Source organism: Salmo salar, chromosome 03, assembly GCF_965601325.2.
Source record: "Salmo salar chromosome 03, fSalSal1, whole genome shotgun sequence".
NCBI lineage: Eukaryota > Metazoa > Chordata > Actinopteri > Salmoniformes > Salmonidae > Salmo > Salmo salar.
The window spans coordinates 18,527,452-18,545,456 of NC_138293.1; the positions used below are offsets into that span (position 1 = coordinate 18,527,452).

Genomic DNA, 18,005 nt, shown 5'->3' on the forward strand with positions numbered 1-18,005 from the left:
ACTATGGCTGGTTGCCAGTACTCTGCTCTCCTCATTTTGGATTTGAGTTTGAGCACTATAGGCACACACACACACACACACACACATGCAAAACATATATCTTTCTCCCCATTTTTAACACTCAGCAATAAAGATCCATGCCATGTATTTGCTGGCAGGACCTGATGTAGAGAGTGACAAAAATTACTGATGGACTTCACAGTAAATGTCTTGGCATTATAATATGGGTTTCTGCCCTGCTGAAATAAGCCCACTGACAGTTTTCATGAGAAATGTCTTCGACAGATGTTTGCAGTGGCGATTTTAGCATGTAAATCTTGGTGGGGCAACATTTTTTTTACATGCATGCCAGCAAAGCCACTACACAACACAACACAACACTAAACAATAAATTAATTGCACTATAACGGTGACAAACGGTGTCCACAAACTGTTAGGGCCTACATAAAGCTGTCCCGACAGCGGAGTCCCAACAGCAGTCCCAAAACATTACCACTGCTAGATCTGGCTATCAGCGGAGCCTTGTCTGGCAGCGAAACAGTTCATTCAGCCTCATTTACTGCCTTAAAAAAAACAAAGCTGATATGGCTCACTTGCTTAAACAAATGTGGTTTCTACTGACAATTGAAATGTACAAACTATGGCATAAGGGGATGACGAGCGGATTAAAGGCAATCCGTAATTTCGATTAAGACATTAATGACCGAGCTAGAACGGATGTAGTCAATATGACTATTTGTTCAGCACTTTTGAAATGTATAGCGACAGAATTCAGAACATGGGCCGTTCTTACAGTATTCTCCCTGTACACCAAGTCAGAACCGTAGGATACATCAAGCAGACAATGAAAGCTCTTACAATATTCGATGATGACATTTCTTTAAAACAGTCTATAGGCTACATGTGCACCACCAAATCAGAACAGTAGGTGAAATTAAGAGTGGAAAAGGGACTAAATTATTAGGGTGAGGCACATAGGCTATTAACAGCTTACTACAGAACATACACTTAGTATTACTTTCTTAGCTACAGTATACATATTTCCCTGGCATATTAAATCATTTATGCAGCAGCAAACAATACATTTTTGGACTCACCTTGTTGTGCTGTGTTCACTTGAACAGGAAGGTGGCGCGACAGTCCTTCGTGGGCAAATTTTGTCATCAAACTTTGTCATCAAAGTCTGGCATTGTCTGATTTATGGTGCTTTCAAGATCGAATCATGATGATGTCAGTGATCTTCAGGTCAGAGCTCTAGAACATGGCCCGAGTTCCCGTGATGCAATTCCGAGTTGGATGACGGTTCAAAACGTATTTTCCCAGTCGGAGCTCATTTTCTTCCGAGTTCCCAGTTGTCTTGAACCCACTGAAGTCAGATTTCCCAGTTTCCAGTTTCCAGTTGTTTTAAGCGCAGCAGAAGTCAAGCTGGATTGACAGCATGGCCAATGTTGAAAATGTATCCTTTTAAGTTTGGAAAAGAGACCCCTTAAACCCAAACTAGGGACCACACAACCACTCCACTGAATATGAGGCTTGTGATTGCTTGCCAATGCTTGCAGTTAGCCACTGATTCCTTCTAAACCACTCATTGTTGAATTTGCGATTTCCAACTTGTGTAATGTTTATGTCCAATAGCTGATGAGCACCGAAACGTTTTAACTATAATTTCTCTTCATTATTTCTCTTCATATAACAAGGATAAAAAAATAATTTTCCAGGAGATTGTCGACTTGATTCATGATGATGACTGCTAGCTTGCTAGCTAAGATTTTGAAAGTATGATGTTGATCAGTCCAATCAAAGCTACTGTAGATATAACATGATTTGATGTCATTTTATCTGTGGCCTATGACCCTGAGCCTTCTTGGATGGGCACTTTTAGTGTAACTCTGTGGTAGCATCCAAGTGCCTTGAATTTTTTTGCTCTACCCTTAGATTTTGTGGTGACGCAGTGTCCCCATGAGTGACAGAACGCTGAGCCAATCACGGAGCAACTAGAGAACAATACCAACCCCTACGGTCCATATTTTACACTGGCTGCCACACCACCACAGAAAGCACTGAGCTAGGCTGAAACGCCTGCATTTTGGAGCTGCCTTACTCAAGAAAGCAAAAAAGAGACCAAGTTTGTATGCGGCTTTATTAGCTGAAAGATTATTTGTATTTATTTACATTGTTTGCAACTGATATGTGACATGTATTAATGTCAAAATAACATGCAAAACAGGCAACCCCCAAAATTGTTGTATTTAAAAAAAATCATATTAATAAATGACAGGTCACCACTGGATGTTTGTCATTTGGGCAAACACTTTCATTTTTTGTTAAACTGAAAGTCTTAACTGTCTCTCTTCCTTCCTAAGGAAAAACACAACGGTTAACAGTCACTGCTTCAGCATTTAGTAGTAGACTACCTGCAGTAAGTGTGCCGTTGGCAGTAGTTGTTGGTGAACAAAAAATTATGCACAGTAATAATTATGCAACAGGTTAAACAGGAAGAAGTGCTGAGTAAGATCAGTGGAGTCTTTACAGTTGTACTGCTTGTGCAAACACGCAGGATAAATGACTGGAAAAAGGCAATTGAATTTCCATTCACAGTTTGTTTTTCTCTTTTGTGGAAACTGTAACCTACCTAGGTGAATACCAATTCTCTCCCTTACTTTTTTTCTCTTCATCACCTAAGTTACAACCAAAACAATGGAATCATACGCATGATTATGTTTCATGTTTCAGCATGTTTCATATACAGAATGAAAATGTTTGACATACAGTACACTCTTAGAAAAAAAAGGTTCTGGATAGAACCAAAAAAGGGTTCTATGCTTGCTTCATACAGTATATGTCAGCGCTTAAGGTTCTATATAGTACTTAAATTGGCTCCATATAGAACTCTATATGGAACCCAAGGGTTCTATATGGAATCAATTTTGGTTCAGTGAAGAAAGGGTTTTATATATAACCTTTAGGGGTGTCATATATGAAGCAAGCAATATAACCTTTTTCGGTGTGTACCCAACACTCAATACAACATTAATAATAACAAACACTTGAATCTTTCTATGAGGCAAATGTACAGTATTAGTATGTGACTGTCATCCTGAAAAAAATTGTGTTGTATATTTCCTAAACTTTTCAAACAACTTTTCCTCAGAAATTTAACCCAGAACTATTTTGTGAGTATAAACAGACTAGTAGACTAGGCCTAGACTACCTAGGTTGTTCAGAAGAAAGGCCAAAAATGGGACCTAGCTAGCTCTCATAGTGGGAATAGCATGGGGAGTTCTTCAGGGGCTAGCTCTGTTTGTGTTTATTTCAGGATGAGCAGTTCTAGCAGCAAGTTTCTATTGTGGACAGTCTTCCTGTTTATGGAGGTTTGGTGTCCCTTGACAGCACTGCTCAATAGACAGGAAACACATGGAAAGAGGGAGGGATGGAGGAAAGGATTTGTTTGCATTCTGACAGCAAATGTAGAGATAGTATACACAGAGACTTAGGTATCCTTTACTATTTTTAGAGCTGATCTCAGTGTAAATGGAAACTGAACTTATTCTCATTTCCCAATGCATTGTGGAAGGATGCAGTATTACTGTCACCCCCATGCTTTGCTTTAGTATTCTAATCCATGTTTTTGAGGAAAATAGGCAGATGTTTCATGACTTGTAGCCTACTATATCAAATTATATATCTTCATAAAAACGTTGGATTGTTTGTAATTTAATTCTATTTTTGATGACATTGTGATATATATGCAACATTATCGAAAGTTATAAGTATAATATAGCCTAATCAGGGGAAACTTGACAAAACAAATTCTGAATCTGTTATTGTGAATAACATTTTGTTTGTCCGAAGGCTTTCTTTCTTACATCCTTATATTCAGCGCTATCCATAGATCTATCCTCCATTTAACAGCGAGCGCACGGAAATTCAAGGCTTCTGATTGGCTTGCCGCGGGTATCTCTCGCGCTGCACATTATTCTTTGGTCTAGAGGAGCTACTGCAACTCAAACTTTCTGTACGAACGCAGATCCTTTCTCTCTCTCCATCTGTTCGCTGAAGAAGCAAACTATCTCGATTTAGAAGGTTGACGGTTTCACACTGTTGCACGGAACGTGTTACTTTGTAACAGAGGAAACTTGGAAGAAGCAGCAACTTTTGTTGCAAATTATTGACACAGTTTTACATTTGCAAAACAAAGGAACATGACTCAATTCAACAAGGGACCAGTGTACGGGTTGACTGCAGAATTGAGAAGCAAGGTAAGCGTGACTATTAGGACTACTATTTTACCTATCAAATTGATGCAATTAGATTTTTGTACGTTTTTATTTAAGAAACGATTTATTTGTATTCATCAAGTGGCCCACGTGAAACTGCTTCGCATCAGTCGATGCATTAATTTCCCTCGAGACGACCTGGAACTGGTTTTCCTTTTATGGAAAGTGTGTGATGGCAAATGGCCACGTACTTCAGAAGCATATGAATGATGATCAGTCAATGTGCCCTTTGTCTTGTAAATGTTGTCCTGAAAAGGATAGTCTACCAGGTTACATAGTGCAGAATACCCCGCACAACAAATTGCAAATGGGTTGTGATTTAATGTCTTCAACATAATGCATCTGCACTGAGAATATGTCTGTTTTGGAACACTACCTTGGAAACTAGTGATCAACACACATCACCAACGAGGCTGTAATAAAAATATGTCCATTCTCGGGCCCCTTTTCCCAGACCTTTCACAAATGCAACCTTTAATTAGGCTACACAGTGATGCGGGATGTACAAATGTACAATATTCCTTTATGATCTTATTTGATGCTTCTGGTTCATGTCAAAGGAAAGGATGAAAGCTTCATGAATGAATGGCAAGGCCAACAACTCACTGTTGCTCCACCATAGTGGGTGGAGCCTGTATGGGCGGTGTAGGGGCCCCTATACTGCTGAGTGAAGTCTACAGAACTAGACAACATCATCGACAATGCATTCTCCTCCTCTGACCCCTCTGTAGTTTATTGTACTTTATACACCATCTAAAGTTGCAGCATTGCCTTCATTGTCAGACCTTATCTCATATGGAATCAGTTTTCTACTATTGTTTTAAAGGGTCCGTTAGATGTACCATGCAGCTCAGCTTTGAATAGATGAATGATGGGCTGGGCCCCCTGCCAAGTCCTCCATGTTTTCTTGGCTTCTGCTTAGGGCTGGGTGATATGACCTAACAATTATATAAAAAAAAGTTTTCTCAAACTTATGGGCTATTCACAATATATATCTCTGAATAAGAGCAGATGCTCTTATCCAGAGCCACTTACAGTAGTGAATGCATACATTTTCATACAGGTCCCATATGGGAAACTAACCCACAACCCTGGCATTGCAAGGGCCATGCTCTACCAACTGAGCCGCACAGGATACACTGCATTTCAAACAGTCATCAATAATCAGATGAATTCAGGGCTTATGAAGTTATACCTAGGAAAAATATTTTGTATTTATTTAACTAGGCAAGTCAGTTAAGAACAAATTCTTATGACGGCCTGGGAACAGTGGGTTAACTGCTTTGTTCAGGGGCAGAACGACCTATTTTTACCTTGTCAGCTCAGGGATTCACTCCACCAACCTTTCGGTTACTGGCCCAATGCTCTAACCACTAGGATAAAATAGGCAAAATAGTTGAACCTGCTTTTTTTGCAATAATCACTTATCTAGTTTTCACGTCCGTCTATGAAAATAGACGGACTATTAACCATGAATAATGTACATTCACTATAGAAAATTAACTCAGGTCTCATAAACAATCTCTCAAGCATAAGCCCACATGCTAGTGAGTAACCAGCTAATCTTTATGTTTCAAGTTTAGCCAACTTGGATCGATTTGCTAGCTAAAAAGGCAAAACAGTTGAATTGTTATGAACACACCCTTCTGTCTGCCTTCAACTGTTTGAACAGCATAGCATGCTTGTCCACTTTGTTCAGATGTTGAAATCAAGTGCCCTACCTTATTTCTCAGAATGAGAACAAGTTGCCGATTCTTTATATAATAGCTTATATGCTTATTGTACATTTATAAAACACAGACTAGACAGCTAGTAAAAAAGTATTTGGCAGAAATGCTGCTAGCGGTAGGCCATACTAGCTACTGGAATGCCATGCGTGACAAACTGAGCATTCATTTTCCAGAATCTAGGTTCATAGATACTCTCGTTTGAGTAGTGTCTGCTCTGTGTGCAATTTGAGAAGTTGAGACATATAAAGGGTATTGTTAAAAAGGTTAACTTCTCCACTATTACGGCAAAATAAGGTCCCACTGTGTTTTGGTGTCCATATGAACGATTCTGTTGGACCAAATGCAAATAGCGAGATGAAACCGCTTGTCAGAGAGGAAGAAGTGATTTCTCATCTTTGTTGGTGTGAGTGGCAGGAGGAGTGGCTTGGTATGTGTAAGCTGTAAACACACAGGAAGAGGTGAAGTGAGAGGTTTCACTCTTGCTAAAATCTGTCCCAAATAAGCCCAATGTGTTTCTATGGGCTTATTTTGGATCTAAGCTTGTCGTCTGCCTTCCTGCCCTTGGGACAACGACTCCCATTGTTAGAGCGGAGATATGAGCATCTCGTCATTATATACAGATTTCTGGTGTAAATGGGAAGGTGAACACAGCACAAGGAGACGAGACAAAAAAGACAACATGAGAACAAACAGACATAAACGCTCATATAAAAAATAAACTAGATTATTGCGATACAGGCATTTGGAACATCGCACAAAAACATAAATTCTAATTAATCGAATGAATTTGATATATCGCCCAACCCTACTTCTGTTCAATTGAGCACATTGTTCTTGGGGAGAACCCCAGATGGCCCAGAGGTCTATCAGCCACACGTTCAGTCTGTCCCACACATGATCTAAAGAGGTGGATCACCTCCCTTTGTCTGGGTACAAATCTACTAGAAATCATCACAGTACACCAGGAGTTTTTCCTGACCACCTAACTTGACCCACTTATAGCTACCGTATATCTAGGGCCCAGAGTTTTCCCAGGTCAAGCCACTTAGTCTGAAAAAACTTTCCCCAGTCGTCTTTATCTTTTTATACTGATATCCACACCTGCTCTCCGGTGGATTCCCCCGGTACTGCTGCTCATTCCGTGCACCAGCTCCTGAGGTCTACATCACCAGCCTCTAGGCGTCACTGAACTGTTTCATTACGCACACGTGGTTCCCATTCGCCCTGGTTAGTAATTGTATATATGTGCCCTCTGTTCACCATTGTTTTGTCTGTTATTGTTCCCATGTCCGTTGGTCTTGTGAGTACCTGTGCTTTGTTGTTTCGGCTTTCGTGCTGCGTGTATTGTGTACTCGTTATAGGTCTCGTCCCGTGTATTGTTGTGCACTTGTTATTACAGGTCTCGTCCCGTATATTGTTATTACGGGTCTCGTCCCGTGTATTTATTAGAGGTTTAACCTCGCTCTTTTGTTTGGGTTACATCCCTGTGTTTTTGTATAAGTGTTTGTTTTGGGCTTCATCCCCGTGCCTTTTCATGGCATGTTGTATTTTTGGTTAGAGTATTAAAACCCCCTATTACGTTTTCCTGCCCTTGTCTCCAATCATTTATACAACATGACACTTTGTCATTTCACTCCCTTTTAAATTGGATCTCGAAGTGTGTCATTCCATCCATGCAAAGCAATGGTTCCATAAACTTCCGTCCCTATCGCCTGCCAGTGTGAGCGGAGACATTTTCCACGTTGTCTGCTGAAGATACGCTTTATTAGAAGTCTGACGGAGATATGCCAGCCCTTCAGTGGTCTGCTTGTGGAAAATAATTATGTTTCATAGGAAGTGCCATGAATGTCTCTGAACTGTCAAGCGGAGCACAAAAACCTCATAGCCAACCTCCCTTATAACTTTTTAGTATTTCTTTCTAGTGAAGATCTACGTTAATGCAGTTCAGGCAAAGCCTTTGGGGCAGTTTCCCAGCCCCAGATTAAGCCTACTCCTGGACTTAAGCATTCTCAAGGTAGAATCTCCATTGAAAGTGCTTTTTAGGCCAGGAATATGCTTAAACTGAGTCTGGGAAACTGTCCGTAATAGTATAGTTAAAGCCCCAGTAGAGCCCTCCACATGGGTTCCTGGTCATGGTTCTTATGGTAACTCCTGGCAGGCTGGCACCCAGATGTGTTCCAGGAAGTAAATAGCTGATCACAAGGGGAGGCTCCCATCACTTGGACGTCAAGACCACAGTGGGAGCTTTGGTGTGTGTGTCACTGGCTGTCGTCAGCATCACCTTACACAGTCTTTATTACTTTGATGGTTAAAAAGCACCACACAACATCTTCACAACTATGGCTGTGTCAAACAGCAACAACGTAGGACATTGTACTGGTGTAGCAGGCTTGGGTGATTGGAGTCGATTCCATTTCAACTCAGTGGATTCAGGAAATTGATAATTGACTTACTTGAAATGGCATTGACATCATCCTATGTTTTTGTTAGCAGCTCAACACACATCCTCTGTCAATTGGTTTTGCATATTAAGTCAGTTCTCCATGTTAGAAGGTAATGTTTACTGTACCTTTTTAGCTTTTATTAGTGTGATGCACTTTAACAGTTTGATTAATTTGGAAATTCTCAGGAAATGCTTGTATGTGCTGTTTATGAATACCTAACATGCATGACTACAATAGAGCTCTACACTACAAAGGACGTTGCTTTGTCCAGTAATTGCAACAATGATGAAAGTGAATTAGCCTGCTTTGTAAATTGTCCACTCCCTGGCTTTCAGCCATATTGCAAGTTGTGGCTTCCTGCATTGTGTTATCTGATACCGTCCAAAACGTTTCAACTATGCCAATACCTGTAATTATGAATCTGATACAGGGTTGAAACTGTTGCAGTTATAGCTTTTTCTTTAGTGATACAGTAGAGCTGGGCGATATGGACTAAAATCCATATCGCAATAAATTGCCTGAATTGATGCTTTCACAATAATTAGAACGATAAGTTTATAACATTGATGTGCAACATTTTTTATTATCCTTTTAAATACTACTACTAGTCTGATGGTTGTAGCCAACAATTGTCCCATTAACAATCACCCATATTAACAATCATATTTGATTTCAAACTTCACATTTCTCTAGTATAGGCTACTTATCGTACTGAACGATATCAGCCAAATGCCTACGATAAGTATGGTCACTTCACAGTGAGGACTTTAATAAAGTGGTGCTGTGATGGCCTGACATCTGCGCTGCCTCAAGGACAGGACACTTAAACCTTCAGTCCTCTAGCAATTCTGAAAACCAGGCTGGAAGTTTTGACACGTGCCTTGCTCAAGGGCACATCCACAGATTTTTCACCTTGTCGGCTCGGGATTCAAACCAGCAACCTTTTGGTTACTGGGCCAACGCTTTTAACCTCTAGGCTACCTGCCTGTCGTGACTTCCTCCGAAGTCGGTCCCTCTCCTTGTTCGGGCGACGTTCGGCGGTCGACGTCACCGGTCTTCTAGCCATCGCCGATCCACCTTTCATTTTCCATTTGTTTTGTCTTGTCTTCCCACACACCTGGTTTCAATCCCATCAATTACATGTTGTGTATTTAACCCTCTGTTCCCCACATGTCCTTGTCCGGTATTGTTTGTTTGTAAGTGCGTATTGTTTGTTTGTAAGTGCTTGTGCACGTTATGTTCTGGTGTGCGTCGGGTTATGTACCCATTTCTTATTGTTCTGTAATCCGGTGGGTTTTTATTATTAAACTGAGCCGTTGGAACCACAGTTTTGCTCTCCTGCGTATGACTTCTCTGCCGTCAGCACACACCCCTTACACTGCCACCCTACCTATACCCCCTCTGTAACCTACTGAGAGATGCAGTACAGAGTTACAGTACATACAGAAGAAGTGGGCTATACCGCTACAAACGTGTCCATATCATGAATACCCGAATGAGGAAACAAATAGAAAGAAGTGAAGGCCATAGAAAAGAGAAGGGTATTCAAGAATGTGCTTTCTTTTATGTGAACATTCAACACATACTGGTTAATCTCACTACGAAGACGCAACTTGCGTCATTTTCAATAAGAATTAATTCAAGCCACATTCCCTACACCTTTTCGCACTTCAAATGACTTTGGCCAAGCACCTCTCATCACACCGTTCTTGTATCATATCTGCAGCATTATGTGTCTGCAGCTACTTTTCTCTCCTGCTCACAACAGATAAGGCTGCAGTGACACATGTGCACGGTGCGTCTCATACATAGGACTTAAAATATATTCCCTGAAAACACTATATAAGGGTAGCCCATGTCAAGCCACACAGAACAAAGACATGTTTGTGGTGTTGGCTTGGCAGATAGTTGTTTGAGAGAGGACTGAAGAGATTATGCTCAAGTGTATCAGTCGGGAAATATTTGCATGTAACTGCCAGGAAAGACCCGACACTTGTTCTGTTTTGTATAATTGAATGTAAATGCAAAAGATTCAAGTATCCATATATTTAATCAAACTGGGGGCTGTGTGTGTGCTCGTGTGTGCCTTCCCTTTTTAATGAGCTCTACCACCACAACACGCATGGCTGTTGGGAGGGAATGTCATGTTTTTGTTGACGCTCCTCTAAAGTGCTGACGTGGCCATCCTCCCTCCGTTGAGGTTGTCCCAGAATCGCCCTTTAAACCCCACGCTGACACCTCAAGGAGAACAGGAAGGAGTCTTCCTTGAGTGCTGTTAAATAAACACAGGCTATAATTGCCCTTCAAGAAAAACACAGGATGGAGCAGCAGCACTTTCTGTTTGTGACATATTGGGAGTCTTTTTTCCCCCTTTCTGGTTATTTTTAGGGCAGGAGGATGTGTCCTAAGGATAACAGTGACATTTTGAGTCATGGCTCACTTTTGAGGATGGATAGATTCGAATTGGAAAAGGAAAAACGTTATTGTTCACACAATGTGGAAAATGGCCGCCTTCCAGCTTTACTTAAGACTCTGTTAACATGTTCTTACTATATGTCAACAAACTAGTGCTGAACAATTAGTGCTTTTTAAGGTCAGTTCGATTATGAAAAAAATATCACGATTTTGGATTTTGGTTTAGATTATTTGGGTTGAGTGCTGTAACAACACAGAATAAAACAATTCATAAGTCCCATAATGGTAGTGACTGCTCATTACTGCTTGTCACTAATTAACAATTTATTCACGTTACTTTAATACAATATTTCAGTAACGGTGTATATTACATTTGTTTTATTTGATGACTTTATTATATCATGCCAAGTCATCATCTCATCTCTATAGAGCTGCTATCTGACAAAATCACTATTTTGTAGTTCTTCAAAGTAAGTAAGGCATACTTTTATGACTGCTGAATAAATACCAACTATCAATCACTTGGATTATGTATTTCCAGGTAGAGATACCTCGCGAAGCTAAAGCTTCTCTCTATATCCCCTTACGATCGTGCATTCTTCTCTCTTCTGTAGCAGGCGTAAAAGAAATACAGACCGGACAGGTAGATGCACAATGGATTATGTTCATTGAAGTTAATTACCATGTTTTATGCACTAAACTATATATGCAGAATATTGGCCTGCTGGAAACTACAACTCCCTACTACATGCACAGTTCAGGCTGGATCTGATTTATTTCTAGAGAAACTTTGCAATGTGCGCATTGAGCTCACAGAAAAAAAACACAAAATGGAATTAAAATAATTGAACCGAGTTGGTCAATTAGGTGTTTAAAAACTGAAAAATGGGTGAATTGCTCAGCACTACAACAAACAGCAATATGACAATGGGCCTAGGGCGACATAAACAGACATGGTGAATTGTTTCTACCTCACCTCATGCTCATCATCCTTGCATCATTCCACTCCATTGAACATTTTCCAGAGCCACGGAAGGTTAATCATTTATTAACGCCTCACCAGCTGTCTCTATTGTTAAGGCTCCATTCAATGCTATTTCCTCTCCAATAAATGGATAACCAATATTTGGACAGATTGTGGGTTTTGTGGTAACAAACAGTAAGAGGTTTTTGGAGGACAAAGCTTGTGATTTTTGCAACATGCAGTACAGTAAAGTCGTATCCATAAGGAGCGGCCTGTTTACAATACGGCACTCTCATTCTTTTTTCAGTCCAGATGTTCTCTCCATTCCACAGACCCATCAGGAAATGCTTCCAGTTGCGTGGGCAGGAGTGGTAGTATAAGACGAGGGGGTTTCTTTCTCTGTATGCCTGAGAAAAGAGAAAGATTAATCAATTTCTGCTTTACTCCCCCTCTTTCCTCTCTGAATGCCTAGCTAGCTCTGCTCTATCAAGTCCCAAGAACACTGGAGCTATTGTTGGGCTGTAGAGGAGAGATTGCTAGACCCGAATAGGAACTGTACACACTCCCCTCTGTCAGCCATCCACGGGAAGTTTTAAAGGCCCAGTGCAGTCAAAAACGTGATTTCCCTGTGCTTTGTATATATTTCCATACTGAGATTGGAATAATACTGTGAACTTGTGAAAATTATGATAATGGACTTTTTAGTGTAAGAGCTGTGTGAAAAGACTGCCTGAAATGTCATGTTGTTTTGGTGGGATATTATGTAACGTCGTTTGGGTATTTGCGTGTAAAAAAAGATACACGTCAAATAGTGTTATTTGACGTGTCAAATAAGCTTGTTGACCAATCAGGACCTGAATGACTGCACGTCACATAATAATTTAACACGTTCATTACTTTTTTACGTAGTTGTTAAACATTGATTACACTATCACTCGTATTTCATATGTCACAACGATTCATCGATACGTATGCTATGATGCTGGTAAAGTTGTCTCGCGCACCTACAGTGCTGGTCATAAAAAAAGCTAGCTAGCTGATGGATGCAAACAATGTTCTTCCCCAAAAACATAGCAAAACAACATAATCTGTTTCAGTAGCTATATAGTTAGCTAGCTAACTATATAGCTAGGTGTCATCATCAAAAATAACCCTAATTAATGAAACAGTTCTTATTTGATTAATGGTCGGACCCATCTATGTGAAGCTAGCCACAATAAGGATTAGCCACAATAGTGGACTTTGCGGTTAGCCTTCAAATTAAAGGTATGTCATTGATCGTGATGCAAATTAATACAAAAAGTAGAATTACGCTATAATTGAATAGATCATAATAAACGAGGTTATATTAAATCAACAAAAGACAATAATTTGTTAATTTGACAAATCTGTTGAAATCACACTGGATGTATTAGCCTTTAGAATTGCATTGGGGACATACTTATTTCACTGTACAGCCTTACCTATGGATTGTGGGTCAATGACATGGGGTATCAGTCTACTCAGTGACACCCAGAGAACATTAGCGTCGTAGCTCTTATTGCGGGACTCTGAAACAACGGAATTGAGACACATTTATTGTCAACCTACTATGTGTATTGAGCGTTATTCCAGAGGAAAAACAATACTGCGTGGGTGTTTTGGAGTCTGATAACTCTGAGGAGGACGTTGGGGAAAAATATCATGGGTATTGAGTAGACTGATACTCCATTTCGTTGATCCCCACAAACATATACAGTTGGCATTGCTGTTATGATTTCAGTTGTCCTTGATGTCCTTTGTTTTAAATGTATTATTATTTAATTTTTTTGCATTGTTGTTTGCTATTTTCTTCTGTCTTTTCCTTTATTCTCTTTAGTTAATTCTCTGATTCCACCAGTTGTAACCTTCTGCATCACTTTCAAATAGGTAATTTTATTTTGAAGGCAACCCGCAAATTCCACTATTGTGCCTAATCCTAATTGTGGCTAGCTTCACAACCCATAACCCGGTCCGGTCGAGCCTCACTAGCCAGGTGAAGCTAGCTGGCTGTTTATAACGTTAGCTTTGGGCAACGGGGTTAAGTCGTTGGCTAGCTATTTATTTTCATGAACTGAAGTTAAATTTCAATAGGCGAACAACACGTGGCTACCTAGGTAATACTTACTCGCAAGGATTCCTAAATCATTGCTAAGAATAATGAAAATGACTGCAGTTTCTACTGGTCATTGTTTTCAGGCTGGTTGTATTGGTGCTAGCTAGGTCCCAAGCTAAAGCTAGCTAGCTAGCCCAGAAGTAGCGGTCAAACAAATAATGACTTATTAACAATGCGGTATTGTAAACACATCGTTCGTGGCCGGTGTGTGCTTGTTTGCAGGCTTTTTTGTACGGCTTTGACAGTGCTACTGATAGTAGTGGTGGCACTTGGCTTGCACATGCAAATTCAGCACACACAACATTCTATAATAGAATTCTGTTATTTGACGTGTAAAATTAAAAGCTTATTTAACGCGTGTATCTTTTTTGACAGGCAAAGACCCAAACGGCGTTCCATAGGATGGAGTTTTGGCCATCCACAGTGACATCACCATGCGTAAATTAGTTAGACCAATAAGTAACAGTTCCAAGCGTCTCTGCCAATAATGGCACATTTTCTGTTTTCCCTTCCCCACTTAGACCTCTCCCAGACAGTTCTAGCAAAGTTCTTGCTTGATAATTTGCACTTTGTTAAGAAGCTATTTTGTACTTTTTTTGCCATTTTAAATGAAAACAGTCACTGTAAGGTACTTAATTGTTACCCAGAAATGATTTGATATTGAGATAAAAATGGCTGCATTGGACATTTTTTAAAAGGACTCCCTGTGTGGGACATGAGTCTCATAGCAACGGCTAGCGTAGCTTGTTTGGCACGACACAAGGTTGCGAGGGGCACTTTTTCCTTTATCTACCTTTCACATTGAACTCTGACCCTTCCAGCGTGGTATCGAAGTCGGATTAATTTTTCCTGGGACATCACATCAACTTTCCCCACCTTTTAATCACATTAAAGACTCTTTGCCCTTTTTGAGGTCTGCTGGTCTTTGTAGGAACGACGGCCATCTTTCTTACACCCAGCCTTTGAGCAATACTGAAATAATTGTTTTCCCTTTTCATCTTGATGAGAGATTTCAGATTTGACTGTCAAGACTCTCATGTTGGCGGGTGATGAACTATTAGGCACAAAAGTCTGGTTTGTTATGTGTGAAGGGTGATGAACCGTTAGAAACAGTTAAAGTGGGAGTTGTTATGTGTGAGGTTGATGGGATTTCAGCCCTCTGTCTTCCTGAGAGAACTGAAGACTTCTTTCAGCAGAGGTTAGACTCTGAATGTGGAGGATTAGGCCTATCAGAGATGGCTCTGAACCTTTGGAAAACCTCTACTTGTTTGCTTGTTTTCACCATAGGCAGCAAGAGGTGCTGGTTTTGTGTGTGTCATTCAAGTACAACATGTGTGTTTAATAAATTGCAGATGAGGGATCTCTTGGATCTACCTCGGCTCCTCCCAGCTAAAAACACACTGCCCACATTCTCAAACACACACACACACACACACCTTGAAGAGGGTCTGTTTTGACATTGTGGTAGCTTGACTCAGACAATGAAAACAGACCAGTGGTATTGCCAATGGCTTTTTGTTTTTGAGGTTGATATAAACTTGGAGGTTTTGTTATTTTGAGATATCTTTGTATGGTTCAGGTTCGGTACCTAACCTTTTATTCCATACATTTGCATGGAGGTCAATAGCCCATGATGGCTCACAATCTCTGTTTGTGAAATAATAATTCATTTTAAAAAAAGTATCTGAGAATGTGTAGCTTGTTTTTTTTGTTATACCTACAAAACTCTATTTATATATTTCCACACTGAGGTTGTAGTGTGAAATTGTGAACATTTGCATTTTTGTTACACAGCCGTCAATAGGGTTTGCATTTTCCTGTCCAAAGACCTTGTAAGAGTCAGATTTTCTCCTTGATATCCAGGTACACTGCATGTACTGTCTGAACCCCTCCGGTTTCCCCATGAGGCAGTCAGATCTGTGCTTGCGTGCCAGACTGAGGATGCACTACAGTAATTCGAGCTGCGAGGAAGAAACCTGGTCGATCGCTATTCCACATTCCTTCTCTATGGGGAAACTACTAACTCCAGTGTTGTTACTGTACCATAACTTGCTTGGGCTGCTCCTGTGGCGCCGCGAGGAAAAACAATACCTCCTTAGTCGATAATTAGCCCTAGAGCCGTATGTATCAAGCGTCTCAGTGCTAATCTAGGATCAGTTTAGCCTTTTAGATCATTATGAATAAGATTACATGGAGAGGGGAGTCCTGATCCTAGATCAGCACGCTGAGGTGTACATGCAGCACTCTGAGTGCTTTCTCTTGATTAATTGATTAATTAGCAAAAGCAGCAAGATGGTGCCGACAGACATGGCAGCTCTGCTTCTAGCTCCTAAGCAACTTTTGAGTATTTAGTTTTTTTGTGTGTTATTTCTGACATTATTAGCCCAGAACGTGTTTTGTGTTATTACATACATCTGGAAATAACTTTTGGATATCAGAGCAGCGGTAATAACCAGGAATACGACTTTCCTGAATTCGATGCTTTGTTCGTACCCCCAAGGGCTTTTGAACTTATCCCAGAGGCTCATCCAAGTCGCCGCGGACGGAGAAGAGGTATTCCGAGTGGACTTCTAGTCTGACTCAGGAGGCGGGCACACCATCCACTGTTTCCAAGTATATTACTCGCTTAATGTCTCATGGACAATAAAGTCGGCGAGCTCAGGGTGAGGATCTCCTTCCAGAGAGATGTCAGGGACTGTAACATACTCTGTTTCACGGAATCATGGCTCTCTCCGGATATACTGTCCCCGTCCATACAGCAAGCTGGGTTCTCAGTTCATCGCACAGACCGGAATAAAGAACTCTCCGGGAAGAAGAAAGGCGGGGTGTATAGTTCATGATTAACTACTCATGGTGCGATTGTGATAACATACAGAACCTTTTGTTCACCTGAACTAAAATACCTCACAATCAAATGCCGACCGTATTACCTCCCAAGAGAATTCTCTTCGGTTATAGTCACAGCCTTGGAAATTCCCCCTCAAGCCGATACCACGACGGCCCTCAAGGAACTACACTGGACTTTATGAAAACTGGAAACCAAATTTGAGGAAAACGCCGCCGAAGTTCTATCAACACCTTGACTGTAGTACTCGCTTAGGAAAAACACTAGATCACTGCCACTCACTGCCACTCGCCTTTTCGAGGTGCCTACAAGGATTGCGACTCCATTTTGGTCCTCCCTTCCTATAGGCAGACACTCAAACAGGAAGTATCCGTGCTAAGGTCTATTCAATGCTGGTCTGACCAATCAGAATCCATGCTTCAAGATTGTTTTGATCACGCAGACTGGGATATGTTCCAGGTAGCCTCTGAGAATAACATTGACGCTTACATGGACACGGTGACTGAGTTCATCAGGAAGTGTAGGGGATGTTGTTCCCACAGTGACTGTTAAAACCTACCCAAACCAGAAACTGTGGAAGGCATTCGCGCAAAACTGAAAGTGTGAACCACCGCTTTTAACCATGACTAGGTGACTGGAAATATGGCTGAATACAAATAGTGGAGTTATTCCCTCCGTAAGGCAATCAAACAGGCAAAACATCAGTACAGAGACAAAGTGGAGTCGCAATTCAACGGCTCAGACACGGGACGTACAGTACCAGTCAAAAGTTTGGACACACCTAATAGTGAAGACATAAAACATATAAAATAAAACATATGGAATCATGTAGTAACCTAAAAAGTGTTCAACAAATAAAAATATATTTGAGATTCTTAAAAGTAGCCACCCTTTGCCTTGATGACAGCTTTGCACACTCTTGGAATACTCTCAACCAGCTTCATGAGGTAGTCACCTGGAATGCATTTCAATTAACAGGTGTGCCTTGTTTACATTTTACATTTTTAGTCATTTAGCAGACGCTCTTATCCAGAGCGACTTACAGTAGTGAATGCATACATTTCACACAATTTCATACATTTTTTTTTCTTTTTTTTTTCTGTGCTGGCCCCCCGTGGGAATCGAACCCACAACCCTGGCGTTGCAAACACCATGCTCTACCAACTGAGCTACGGAAAAGTTAATTTGTGGAATTT

General features: G+C 40.7%; 1 protein-coding gene across 1 annotated transcript in view; it reads left to right on the forward strand.

The window, feature by feature from the left end:
* The first annotated feature begins 3,970 nt into the window (after positions 1–3,970).
* The window catches only part of LOC106599141 (calponin-3), a 29,308-nt gene continuing 15,273 nt past the window's right edge, over positions 3,971–18,005 (forward strand). The window contains exon 1 of the mRNA XM_014190240.3: positions 3,971–4,259. Coding sequence (XP_014045715.1) covers positions 4,203–4,259 — 57 coding nt within the window. The 5' untranslated portion in view covers positions 3,971–4,202. The remainder of the gene's footprint in view (positions 4,260–18,005) is intronic.